The sequence below is a fragment of the Hemitrygon akajei genome, chromosome 21, assembly GCF_048418815.1.
Source record: "Hemitrygon akajei chromosome 21, sHemAka1.3, whole genome shotgun sequence".
In the NCBI taxonomy this organism is placed as follows: Eukaryota; Metazoa; Chordata; class Chondrichthyes; order Myliobatiformes; family Dasyatidae; genus Hemitrygon; species Hemitrygon akajei.
In genome coordinates, this window is record NC_133144.1 from 9,246,800 (window position 1) to 9,260,952 (window position 14,153).

A 14,153-nucleotide genomic window follows, 5' to 3' on the forward strand; every position below is an offset into this window, starting at 1 on the left:
TGGCAAGAAGAGAGACCCCGATGATCTTCTCAGTTGACCCCACTATCCATTGCAGGGTCTTGCCATCCGAGATGGTGCAATTTCCGAACCAGGCAGTGATGCGGCTGCTCAGGATGCTCTCAATACAACCCCTGTAGAATATGATGAGGATGGGGGGGGGGGGGGGGGGGGTGGGAGATGGACTTTCCTCAGCCTTCGCAGAAAGTAGAGACACTATTGGGCTTCCTTTGCTATGGAGCTGGTGTTGAGGGACCAGTTGAGACTCTCCGCTAGGTGAACACTAAGAAATTTGGTGCTCTTTACGATCTCTACCGAGGAGCCATCGATGTTCAGTGGGGAGTAGTCGCTCAAAGCCTCCTGAAATCAACAACCATTTCTTTTGTTTTGTTCACATTCAGAGACAGGTTGTTGGCTCTGCACCAGTCCGTTAGCAGCTGCACCTCATCTCTGTAAGCTGACTCGTCGTTCTTGCTGATGAGACCCACCACGGTCGTGTCATCTGCGAACTTGATGATGTGGCTTGAGCTGTGTGTTGCAGCACAGTCATGAGTCAGCAGAGCGAACAGCAGTGGACTGAGCACACAGCCCTGGGGGGCCCCCGTGCTCAGTGTGATGGTGTTGGAGATGCTATCTCCGATCCAGACTGACTGAGGTCTCCCAGTCAGGAAGCCTAGTATCCAGTTGCAGGGGGAGGTGTTCAGGCCCAGTAGGCTCAGCTTTCCAGTCAGTTTCTGAGGAATGATTGTGTTGAATGCCGAACTGAATTCTATGAACAGCATTCGAACGTACGCGTCTTTTTTGTCCAGGAGGGTTAGGGCCAGGTGGAGGGTGATGGCAATGGCGTCCAGCTTTCAGAAGAGATGAGCTCTAACAGTCACGTACACATTTAGACTAGTCTAACTGTAATGGGCCCTTTTATTTTTTTTCTTCATTTTCTTTATCTTAATAACTATTTGATAAAGCTGAAATTGGTAAATATACTTTCTTTATAATTTTTATGCTAGTGTATGATTTGTCATTTCTTGGCGACCGGTAATTCTGTATGGACAGTACTTACACAGCATTTGCTCAAATCAAGGTTCCATTAATCAGAACTCCCCAACTTTCCTGTTTGGTTGAATCCCAAATCATACTGACCTAGACATATATTGTTACAAAGGTGGCCTTCTCACTGCTGAATCATATGGCTATTAGCAGAGTTAGCTATCGAGCCAAGTTTGTATACGACCCCGGTGAGAGGGTTACACCAGTATTAGGAACAATTCTATTATAAAGGGAATGATAATAGGGCACTTTCAGACCATCACAGAATTAGACATACTCAAACTTGGATCTGATAACAGAGCACTTACACAAAATATACAAAAGTACATTACAGGCTCTTCAACCCACAATGTTGTGCCAACCCTTTAAACTACTTCAAAATCGATCTAATCCCTTCCTCCTTTTTCTTTTCATTTATCTGCCCATTTAAGAATCTCTTAAATGTCCCTAACGTATCTGCCTCTACCATCACCCCTGGCATTGTGTTCCACAGACTTACCATTCTCTGTGTAAAAAATCTACCTCAGATATTTCTCCCCATACTTTTCTCCAATAACCTTAAAATTAGGATCCCTCACATTAGCCATTGCTGCTCTGGGAATAAGGTGCTGGCTGTCCACTCTGTCTATGCCTCTTACCTCTGATCATTGTGTACAAGATGTTACGAGACAAAATCAAAATGTTTTGAAAGGGAAATGATGTTTGACAAAACTATACTGAATGTTAAAGATTTAGCTGAAGTCTAATTAGTTTTCATCATAATGTGAAAACCCAAGAACAAGCAGACTAAACTTTTCTCCAATCACAAGCTTTCATGTCCTCAGTGCTGCATTATTATCATTCTTTATATATCAAACTTTAATGCTAAGAAATGGAAGTAATCTTACGCAGTTGTTTTTGAAATATCTTGAACGCTTTGTAATGGGTCTGTAGTATCTGGACATCGAATAATACATGGAGCAAAGACAATGGCCAATGCATTTGAGGACATCCGATTGGTATCTTCTTGCAAGGCAATTCTAGAAAGCAGCACAAAAACAGAGTGTGGAAAAGAAGTAAGAATTATGAAAATTATTCATTCCTTCAAGTTGTGCATTACCAGAACAAGTTTACTACAGATAGACTTGAGTAAATTTCTGTGCAAAATTTTCATGTCAATTGCCAACAGAAATATAGAATATATTTCACCATCTTCAGTTGGTCCCACAACTAAGTGGTATTCCAGAACACACTGCAGTTGCTAGACTAGAGCTGAGCAAAAAACAGCAGGGAATTAAAAAAAAGTCAGGTCTGAATAGCAACTAAGCGACCACACTTTCAAAACCCCAGATTCAGCAGCCCAATGAGAGATCTCACACATCAGTGTCTGAATAAACTGCAAATAGTTTGGCAAATAATTGCAAGGTATATTTGAAACAAACATACTTAATGTCAGCCACAACTATTGGACTGTCTATATCACAATAAATCAACTAAGTTATACAAAGCATTTTTACATGAAAAGGGATTTTCTGTCTGCCACCATTTATCTGGAAGACCTGGGATTTTTTACTCTCTGCACAATGACACCTCTTACTGCTACATTCAGGGGACGCTCACAAGGATCTAGGATCACTAACTGTGGCATCACTTCTCCTGATGTCAGCTGGTAATGTGGGTCATTTCCAGAGGACCCTTGGCTTTGACAGACAAAACCAATCCCCAGTTTTGTTGTCTATCCAAGGCGTTACATTTTTGGATGCTTCTCAAAGTCCCCAACAGAATGTTTTTCAAAGAAATTCATATAACATATCTTATAAATGAAATATTAAAACATTAAAAATTCAACATATACCTCATGTTTCTGTATTACTAATTGTTGGCTGTTCAGTCTCTTATGCTGTTCTGCGATTCAGTGCTGGACTCTTGCACTAAACCCCCATATCCTTTGTTACGTATCCCGTAACTGGATCACTTACCAGCAAAGATAGAGAGGTCCGCTGAAGTCTGATGGTACCATTTTCAAACGTTTTTATTTATAAAGGGGCACAAAAGTAAGGTTAATACAAACATTCAGATACCATAAGTCATCAATACTCAATCTAAAGCGCAGGTATAGTAATAACCAATAAGAAATAAACTCTATCGTTGTCTAGGGGTAATGTATATATTGTCCGCTGTATATCTGAAAGTCTCTTGTGGTCACTGCAGTTCCACCAGCTGCCGTCTGTTGTGGTGTCGCGTTGGTGCACTTTTGTTAGAAAGAGAGAGAGAGAGATAGAGATTGAATGAAAGTTACCCGACAGGGTTTCCAACCTTTAGGAGTTCGGTTCGTCGAAGTCTCGTTGGGAAATGGACGCTCATTTGTGGCCTCCCCTGTAGCTAAGCCGTTCTTCCGTGGTGAGGTCGCCAATCCCAGGCAAGGAAAAGACGCACACGAACCCCACCACCGGCTGTTGCTATCAAAACGCTGTCGCAGGATTTCTAGCGTGTCTTCTGGTGCGTCTGAAGGGGTCGTCCCCCCCCCAGACCCTCCTTTATACTTCCTCACGAGATCGCAGGTGTCAATCTCTCTCTCAACCAGCCCACTTTGCCCGAGGGCTTTACACGTGGTCTTCATGAGACAATAGCCAGGGTCGCTTTATTCTGCTTCCCGGTGGAACGTGGTCTTTAGCACGTCTCCCTCTCTCTCCCATTTCCTGTGGCTGTTCAGCACGTCTCTCTCCCTCTTGGGTCATTGACCCCCCCCCCCCTTCACTAGGGCTCTTGCGATTCTCGCAAAGGAGGGGGCTGGTATCATAACACCTTTAATATTTAATAATCTATGAACCTCTATTTCAATACTTGGAGAACAAAGTGCCAAAGATCTTCTGGTCAGAAAATTTCAAAGATTCATTAGGCTCATGGTGAAAAGAATTCTTTTCAGCCTCTTTTCAGTCTTTGGCCTCTGGTTCCAGATACACTTGCAAGGTAAAACATCTCCCTGCAACATTCCAGTGAAGTTCTACCAATATTTGGAATCTTTCAATGTGATCAACTTTCATCATTCTAAACCTTTAACTCAGGCTCAGTCTGTTAAATCTCTATACAGAGAGGAGTTACAGGCAGATGGTCACACCGGAGCCATGGGAGGCAGACAAATGGGTCATGGTTAGGAGGGGGAAGGGGAAGAGTCAGGTACTAGAGAGTACCCCAGTGGCTGTACCCCTTGACAATAAGTACTCTTGTCTGGGTACTGTTTGGATACAGCCTACCTGGGGCAAGCAACAGTGGCCGTGCCTCTGGCACAAAGTCCGGCCTTGTAGCCTTGTACCAAGGGTAAATCATGCTTGACCAATCTGTTGGAGTTTTTCGAGGATGTAACCAGGAAGTTAGACGGGGGAGATCCAGTGGATGTAGTGTACCTCGATTTTCAGAAGGCATTTGATAAGGTCCCACATAGGAGATTGGTGGGTAAAATCAAAGCTCAGGGCATCGGGGGGAAGACATTGACATGGATAGAAAACTGGTTGACAGATAGAAAGCAAAGGGTAGCGGTGAATGGGTGTTTCTCGGAATGGCAGGTGGTGACTAATGGGGTGCCACAGGGCTCGGTATTGGGACCACAGCTGTTTACAATTTACGTCAACGATTTGGATGAAGGCATTGAAAATAACATCAGCAAATTTGCTGATGATACTAAGCTGGGTGGCAGTGTGACATGTGATGAGGATGTTAGGAGAATTCAGGGTGACTTGGATAGGCTGGGTGAGTGGGCAGATACTTAGCAGATGACGTTTAATGTGAATAAGTGTGAGGTTATCCACTTTGGGAGTAAGAACAGGAAGGCAGATTATTATCTGAACGGTGTAGAGTTAGGTAAGGGAGAAATACAAAGAGATCTAGGAGTCCTTGTTCATCAGTCACTGAAGGTGAATCAGCAAGTGTAGCAGGCAGTGAAGAAGGCTAATGGAATGTTGGCCTTTATTACAAAGGGAATTGAGTACAAGAGCAAGGAAATCCTCTTGCATTTGTACAGAGCCCTGGTGAGACCACACCTGGAGTATTGTGTACAGTTTTGGTCTCCAGGGTTAAGGAAGGACATCCTGGCTGTAGAGGAAGTGCAGCGTAGATTCACGAGGTTAATTCCTGGGATGTCTGGACTGTCTTACGCAGAGAGGCTATAGAGACTGGGCTTGTATACACTGGAATTAAGGAGATTGAGAGGGGATCTGATTGAAACATATAAGATTATTAAGGGATTGGACAAGATAGAGGCAGGAAATATGTTCCAGATGCTGGGAGAGTCCAGTACCAGAGGGCATGGTTTGAGAATAAGGGGTAGGTCATTTAGGACAGAGTTAAGGAAAAACTTCTTCTCCCAGAGAGTTGTGGGGGTCTGGAATGCACTGCCTCGGAAGGTAGTGGAGGCCAATTCTCTGGATGCTTTCAAGAAGGAGCTAGATAGGTATCTTATGGATAGGGGAATCAAGGGATATGGGGACAAGGCAGGAACCGGGTATTGATAGTAGTTGATCAGCCATGATCTCAAAATGGCGGTGCAGGCTCGAAGGGCCGAAAGGTCTACTTCTGCACCTATTGTCTATTGTAGCATAGAAGGGTAGGGAAAGGAAGAGGAAGGCAGTAGTAATAGGGGACTCGATAGTTAGGGGATCAGATAGGCGATTCTGTGGAAGCAGTCGGGAGACCCGGATGGAGACCTGCCTCGTTCCTGTACCGAAGACGCCACGCCCCAGTGGCTCCAATGACTACAGACCGGTGGCATTGACCTCCCACATCATGAAGACCCTGGAGAGACTTGTTCTAGAGCAGCTCCAGCCTATGGTTAGGCCACACTTAGACCCCCTCCAGTTCGCCTATCAGCCCCGACTAGGAGTTGAGGATGCCATCATCTACCTGCTGAACCATGTCTACACCCACCTGGACAAGCCGGCGAGCACTGTGAGGGTCATGTTTTTTGACTTCTCCAGTGCGTTCAACACCATCCGCCCTGCTCTGCTGGGTGAGAAGCTGGCAGTGATGCAGGTGGATGTTTCCCTGGTGTCATAGATTATTGATTACCTGACTGGCAGACCACAGTACGTGCGCTTGCAACACTGTGTGTCAGACAGAGTGGTCAGCAGCACTGGGGCTCCACAGGGGACTGTCCTGTCCCCCTTTCTCTTCACCATCTACACCTCAAACTTCAACTACAACACAGAGTCTTGCCATCTTCAGAAGTTTTCTGATGATTCTGCCATAGTTGGATGCATCAGCAAGGGAGATGAGGCTGAGTACAGGGCTACGGTGGGAAACTTTGTCACATGGTGCGAGCAGAATCATCTGCAGCTTAATGTGAAAAAGACTAAGGAGCTGGTGGTGGAACTGAGGAGGGCTAAGGCACCGGTGACCCGTTTCCATCCAAGGGGTCAGTGTGGACATGGTGGAGGATTACAAATACCTGGGGATATGAATGGACAATAAACTGGACTGGTCAAAGAACACTGAGGCTGTCTACAAGAAGGGTCAGAGCCATCTCTATTTCCTGAGGAGACTGAGGTCCTTTAACATCTGCCAGACGATACTGAGGATGTTCTACAAGGTTGTGATGGCCAGTGCTATCATGTTTGCTGTTGTGTGCTGGGGCAGCAGGCTGAGGGTAGCAGACACCAACAGAATCAACAAACTCATTCGCAAGGCCAGTGATGTTGAGGGAGTGGAACTGGACTCTCTGACAGTGGTGTCTGAAGAGGATGCTGTCCAAGTTGCATGCCATCTTGGACAATGTCTCCCATCCACTCCATCATGTACTGGTTAGGCACAGGAGTACATTCAGCCAGAGACTCATTCCACCAAGATGCAACACTGAGTGTCATAGGAAGTCATTCCTACCTGTGGCCATCAAACTTTACAACTCCTCCCTCGGAGTGTCAGACACCCTGAGCCAATAGGCTGGTCCTGGACTTATTTCCACTTGGCATGATTAACTTATTATTATTTAATTATTTATGGTTTTATATTGCTATATTTCTTCGCTATTCTTGGTTGGTGCGGCAGTAATGTAACCCAATTTCCCTCGGGATCAATAAAGTATGTCCGTCTGTCTGTAGTTTGTCTCCTTGGTGCCAGGGTCCGGGATGTTTCTGATCGCGTCCAAGATACCCTGAAATGGGAGGGTCAGGAGCCAGAGATCGTGGTACATATAGGTACCAATGACATAAGTAGGAAAAGGGAAGAGGTCCTGAAAGGAGAATATAGGGAGTTAGGAAGGGAGTTTAGAAGAAGGACCACAAAGGTAGTAATCTCGGGATTACTGCCTGTGCCACGTGACAGTGAGAGTAGGAATGGAATGAGGTGGAGGATAAATGTGTGGCTGAGGGATTGGAGCAGGGGGCAGGGATTCAAGTTTCCGGATCATTGGGACCTCTTTTGGAGCAGGTGTGACCTGTACAAAAAGGACAGGTTGCACTTGAATCCTAGGGGGACCAATATCCTGGTGGGGAGATTTGCAAAGGCTACTGGGGAGATTTTAAACTAGAATGGTTGGGGGGTGGGAATCAAATTGAAGAGACTAGGAGAGATGAGGTTAGTTCACAAATAGAGAAAGCTAGTCGACAGTGTGTGAGGGAGGATAGGCAGGTGACAGAGCACTCAGACCAACGATGTAGGGGAGAAGGAAGAAGAAGATTATAAAGTTGTTTTCATCATTAGGGATAAACAGAGAGTAAGAGGTGGAGAGTTGCATCTATTTTAATGTTCGGAGCATTGTAAGAAAGGTGGATGAGCTTAGAGATACCTGGAAATATGATGTTGTAGCTATTAGTGAAACATGGTTGCAGGAGGGGTGTGATTGGCAACTAAATATTCCTGGATTTTGTTGCTTCAGCTGTGATAGAATCGGAGGGGCAAGAGGGGGAGGTGTTGCATTGCTTGCCAGAGAAAATATTACAGTGGTGCTTTGGCAGGATAGATTAGAGGGCTCGTCTAGGGAGACTATTTGGGTGGAATTGAGGAATGGGAAAGGTGTAGTAACACTTGTAGGGGTTTATTATAGACCACCTAATAGGGAGTGAGAATTGGAGGAGCAAATTTGTAGGGAGATAGCAGATATTTGTAGTAAGCACAAGGTTGTGATTGTGGGAGATTTTAATTTTCCACACAAAGACTGGGAAGCCCATTCTATAAAAGGGCTGGATGGTTTGGAGTTTGTAAAATGTGTGCAGGATAGTTTTTTGCAGCAATACATAGAGGTACCAACTAGAGAAGGGGCAGTGTTGGATCTCCTTTTAGGGAATGAGATAGGTCAGGTGATGCAGGTATGTGTTGGGGAGCACTTCGGGTCCAGTGATCACAACGCCATTAGTTTCAATATAATTATGGAGAAGGATAGGACTGGACCCAGGGTTGAGATTTTTGATTGGAGAAAGGTTAACTTTGAGGAGATGCAAAAGGATTTAGAAGGAGTGGATTGGGGCAATTTGCTTTATGGGAAGGATGTATTAGAGAAATGGAAGTCATTTATGAGGTGAAATTTTGAGGGTATAGAATCTTTATGTTCCTGTTAGGTTGAAAGGAAAGGTTAAAAGTTTGAGAGAGCCATGGTTTTCAAGGGATATTGGAAACTTGGTTCGGAAAAAGATGGAGATCTACAATAAATACAGGCAGCATGGAGTAAATGAGGTGCTCAAGGAATATAAAGAATGTAAAAAGAATCTTAAGAAAGAAATTAGAAAAGCTAAAAGATGATATGAGGTTGCTTTGGCAAGTAAGGTGAAAATAAATCCAAAGGGTTTCTACAGTTATATTAATAGCAAAAGGATAGTGAGGGATAAAATTGGTCCCTTAGAGAATCAGAGTGGACAGCTATGTGTGGAGCCAAAAGAGATGGGGGAGATTTTTGAACAATTTCTTTTCTTCGGTATTCACTGAGGAGAAGGATATTGAATTGTGTAAGGCAAGGGAAACAAGTAGGGTAGTTATGGAAACTATGATGATTCAAGAAAAGGAAATACTGTTGCTTTTAAAGAATATAAAGGTGGATAAATCTCCAGATCCTGACAGGATATTCCCTAGGACCTTGAGGGAAGTTAGTGTAGAAACAGCTGTGGCTCTGACAGAAATATTTCAAATGTCATTAGAGACGGGGATAGTGCCAGAGGATTGGCGTATTGCTCATGTGGTTCCATTGTTTAAAAAGGGTTCTAAGAGTAAACCTAGCAATTATTAAGTTTGATGTCAGTGGTGGGTAAATTAATGGAAAGTATTCTTGGAGATGGTATATATAATTATCTGGATAGACAGGGTCTGATTAGGAACAATCAACATGGATTTGTGCGTGGAAGGTCATGTCTGACAAATCTTGTTGAATTTTTTGAAGAGGTTACTAGGAAAGTTGACGAGGGTAAAGCAGTGGATGTTATCTATATGGACTTCATAAGGCCTTTGACAAGGTTCCACACAGAAGGTTAGTTAGGAAGGTTCAATCGTTAGGTATTAATATTGAAGTAGTAAAATGGATTCAACAGTGGCTGGATGGGAGATGCCAGAGAGTAGTGGTGGATAACTGTTTGTCACGTTGGAGGCCGGTGACTAGTGGTGTGCCTCAGGTTTCTGTACTGGGTCCAATGTTGTTTGTCATATACATTAATGATCTGGATGATGGGGTGGTAAATTTGATTAGTAAGCATGCAGATGATACTAAGATAGGTGGCGTTGTGGATAATGAAGTAGGTTTTCAAAGCTTGCAGAGAGATTTAGGCCAGTTAGAAGAGTGGGCTGAAAGATGGCAGATGGAGTTTAATGCTGATAAGTGTGAGGTGCTACATTTTGGTAGGAATAATCAAAATAGGACATACATGGTAAATGGTAGGGCATTGAGGAATGCAGTAGAACAGAGTGATCTAGGAATAATGGTGCATAGTTCCCTGAAGTGGAATCTCATGTGGATAGGGTGGTGAAGAAAGCTTTTGGTATGCTGGCCTTTATAAATCAGAGCATTGAGTATAGGAGTTGGGATGTAATGTTAAAATTGTACAAGGCATGGGTGAGGCCAAATTTGGAGTATAGTGTACAGTTCTGGTCACCGAATTATAGGAAAGATGTCAACCATATAGAGAGAGTACAGAGGAGATTTACTAGAATGTTACCTGTGTTTCAGCACCTAAGTTACAGAGAAAGGTTGAACAAGTTAGGTCTTTATCCTTCAGAGTGTAGAAGGTTGAGGGGGGACTTGATAGAAGTATTTAAAATTATGAGGGGGATAGATAAAGTTGACATGGATAGGCTTTTTCCATTGAGAGTAGGGGAAATTCAAACAAGAGGACATGTTGAGAGTTAAGGGGCAAAAGTTTAGGGGTAACAAGAGGAGGAACTTCTTTACTCAGAGAGTGATAGCTGTGTGGAACGAGCTTCTAGTAGAAGTGGTAGAGGCAGGTTCGATTTTGTCATTTAAAAAAAAAATTGGATAGGTATATGGACAGGAAAGGAATGGAGGGTTATGGGCTGAGTGCAGGTAGGTGGGACCAGGTGAGAGTAAGAATTCGGCACGGACTAGAAGGGCCGAGATGGCCTGTTTCTGTGCTGTGATTGTTATATGGTTATATGGTAATCTAGAGCATTCTGACAGAGAAAGGCAGGCAGGATGTGGGGGAGGATGTTTCCCTTGGCTGCATATCTAGACCAAGGGATCAGCGTTTCCTGTTATGGGCCACAGAATTTAGGACTGAAATGAGGAGTAATTTCTTTATTCAGAGACTCTGGAGGCTAAGTCACTGAATATATTAAAGTCAAAGACAATGTTCCTATCCTTCCCCAGCAATGCTCCCCAACTCTTTCTCTGCTATATTGACTGCATAGCTGTTTCATGCACCCATGGGAACTCAGTTTCTCCAACTTTCCCTCTTCCACCCTGCTCTTAATCACCGCCCATTTCTGACAACTCCCTATCCTTTCTTGATCTCTCTGTCTCCATCTCTGGAAACAAAATGTCAACTGACATCTTTTACAAACCTACCAATTCCCACAGTTATCCTGATTCTTCCACCCAGTCTCCCATAAAAACGCTATTCCCTTCTCGCACTTGCTCCACCCCATCTGTTACTTTCTAGGACATCAGATTGTCCTCCTTTCTTCAAAGAAAGGGGTTTTGCTTCCTCCACCAGAGATGCTGCCCTCATTCACATATCTTCCTTTTCCCAGATGTTTCTGCTCACCCTATCTTTCCATCGCCTTAACAGTAATAGAGTTCCTCTTGTCCTTAACTACCAACGCATTAGCCTTCACATCCAACGCATCATACTTCGCAGCTTCTACCATCTCTAAAGGGATCTTACCACCAAATATATCTTTACCTCCCCCCTCTCCACTTTCCACAGGGATTGCTCCCACCACGACTCCCTTGTCCACTCGCCCTCCCCACTAATCTCCGTCCTGGCACTTATCCCTGCAAACGGCCAATCAGGGCCCAAACACTCCTTCCAGGTGAGGCAACACTTCACCTGTGAATCTGCTGGGGGTTGTCTATTGTGTCTGGTGATCCTGATGTGACATCCTCTACATTGGTGAGACCTGTCACAAATCGGGGACTGCTTTGTGTGCACCTCTGCTATCAGCTGTTATGAGTGATGAACAGACCTGATGGAAATGGGGTGCAGAGTTAACCATTTCTGCCCCCCCCCCCGAGAACTATGAACTATTGCTGTGGCTATGCTGCTACTGAGAGAGAGAGAGATGACGCCCAGGCAAGAACATCTGCTGCAGATAAGACGGAGAGAGAGACTGTTGATTTATTGTATTTTGACTCTTCCTGGATTATTTACCTTTCACTACAAGGACTTTACTTTGCTTGTTAACATTCCTCAGGAGATAGCAGGAGTGGCCTGATTTGATGGACACAGTCATTCAGAGTTGATGGATAGCTGAGACCCCGTTAGTAGAGATAAAAGACAGGTCTGGGGAGACACCCTTCAGACATATCAGTGGACACTGACTGAGTGTTGTGAACCCACAGGAAGGTGGGGGCTTTGAGGACCAAATCAGGAGATCGGTCAATAAAGCTCTCAGTGTGACGGCAGGGCCGGTGGGGACTTGTGTGTGTGTCCACTCCTGCCAGAGTGACGAGTCCACCACAGAACGGTCTAGCTGAAGAACAGATGAGTCATAGCTGAATGACCACACGATACGACAGAGTAAGAAAGCCACAGAAGGTTTGCCTGCTGTAGCTGTTACATCTTGCTTGCTCGCTCTCTCTCTCCAACAATTACAACACATAACTACCTCAGCATGTATGAACTGAACTGAACTTTATACTTTTCTATGACAATTCATTTACCCCTAGACATCGATAGAGCTTGTTTATTATTGATTATTATTGTTCCTACACTTTTAGGTTTATTATTGCTAACTTGTTTTATATGTATATTTGCATTTTTGATACTGTATTGTGTAGTTTACTAATAAACACCTTTAGTTTTGGTACCACCAGACTCCAACGGATTCTTCTTTCTCTGCTGGTCTGACACCCAGTTATGGGGTACGTAACACAGCCAAAAGCAGAACTTCCTGATGGCCAAACACTTCCATTCTGATATGTTGACCCAAGGCCTCCTCTTGTGCCAAGATGAGGTCACCCTCAGGGTGGAGAAACAACACCTTATATTCCGTTCAGGTAGTCTCAAATCTGATGGCATGAATATTGATTTCTCCTTCTGGTAAAAAAAAGTTCCTTCCCTTCTCCTTCTATTCCCCACTCTGGTCTTTTACTTTTTCTCAACTGCCAATTACTTCCTCTCAGATTCCCTCCTCCTATGGTCCACTCCCCTTTCCTATGAGATTCCTTCCCCTCCAGCCCTTTATCTTTCCTCCCAACCTGGCTTCACCTGTCACCTTCAAGCTATCCTCCTTCCCCTCCCCCCCTTTTCCTCTTCCTTTCCAGTCCTGAAGAAGGGGCTCAGCCCGAAATTTCGACTGTTTATTCATTTCCACAGATGCTGCTTGACCTGCTGAGCACCTACAGCATTTTGTGTGTTGCAAAGTCAAAGTAAATTTATTATCAAAGTATGTATACAATATGTCGACCTTGGGATTCATTTTCTTGCAGGCATTTACAGGAAAATAAAGAAATAAAACAGAATTTATGAGAAACCATAAGACATTGAAAAGAATTAGACCATTAAATCTGTTTCACCATTCCAGCTTGGCTGATTTATTATCCCTCTCAACACTATTCTTTTGCTTTCTCCCTGTAACCTTAAATGCCCTGATTAATCAAGAACCTATCCACCTCAGCTTCAAATATCCCCAATGACTTGGCCTCTACAGTCATCTGTGGCAATCAATTCTACTGATTCACTACCCTCTGGCTAAAGAAATTTCTCCACATCTCTGTTCTAAGTGGATGCCCCTACACTCTGAGGTTGTAAAAATAAACTGAGAACTATAAATAACAAAGACTGACAAACAACCAAAGTTCAAAAAAAGACATATTGTACAATTAAGAAAAAAACAAATAAATAATACTGAGAAAATGAGTTGTATAATCCTTGAAAATGAGTCGGTAGGTTGTTTTAAAGAGGAAGGTATATAAATTGCTAAATGAAACGAGCACCTTGGTGCATGACAGCAGACATAATTGTATTTAGATTGATGATTAATCGTGATTAAATTGAAATACAGAACAGGCCTGCATGGCTGAACGGACTTTCCTTGCTTTCCTTGCTTAGATATTATGCCTATTTCCATATAAAATTTCAAGCAAACAGGGTCAACAAACTGATTGCTTTCCTTTCTGCTTGATGTACTTGGTTATTAACCTTCAGCAATTTGCATCAAACACTTCAGGAGTCTATGGTTCCTACATCAGGTCAGAACTGGCATCAGTTCTACAGGCATGGGTCCCAACATCTGTGCTGGGAAATCCAGTAAATCATTCCCCGCTACTGGACTTCGAGAAGACCAGCCACAAAAGCAGCAGCAAAGCTTGGCCAGGATTTCTGCCCAAATCCTGAAACCTGCTGGCAATTAGTCTCAGAAGTTTGGCAAAGAGTGCCTGGAATTTCATGGCACACTACAGCCCATTTACCCAAAAAACTATAATGACAGACCATTAGAAACTCAGTTACATAAAATATAACATTTTGGTTAACTCTTAGCTG

The 14,153-nt window shown here is 43.7% G+C and overlaps 1 protein-coding gene across 6 annotated transcripts in view; it reads right to left on the minus strand.

Annotated features, from left to right (window-relative positions):
• The window catches only part of myo9aa (myosin IXAa), a 354,781-nt gene that overhangs the window by 21,988 nt on the left and 318,640 nt on the right, over window positions 1-14,153 (minus strand). For all 6 annotated transcript variants that reach the window (XM_073024759.1, XM_073024757.1, XM_073024760.1 and 3 more), the window contains one exon: window positions 1,932-2,063. In XM_073024759.1, the coding sequence (XP_072880860.1) occupies window positions 1,932-2,063 (132 nt within the window). The remainder of the gene's footprint in view (window positions 1-1,931; window positions 2,064-14,153) is intronic.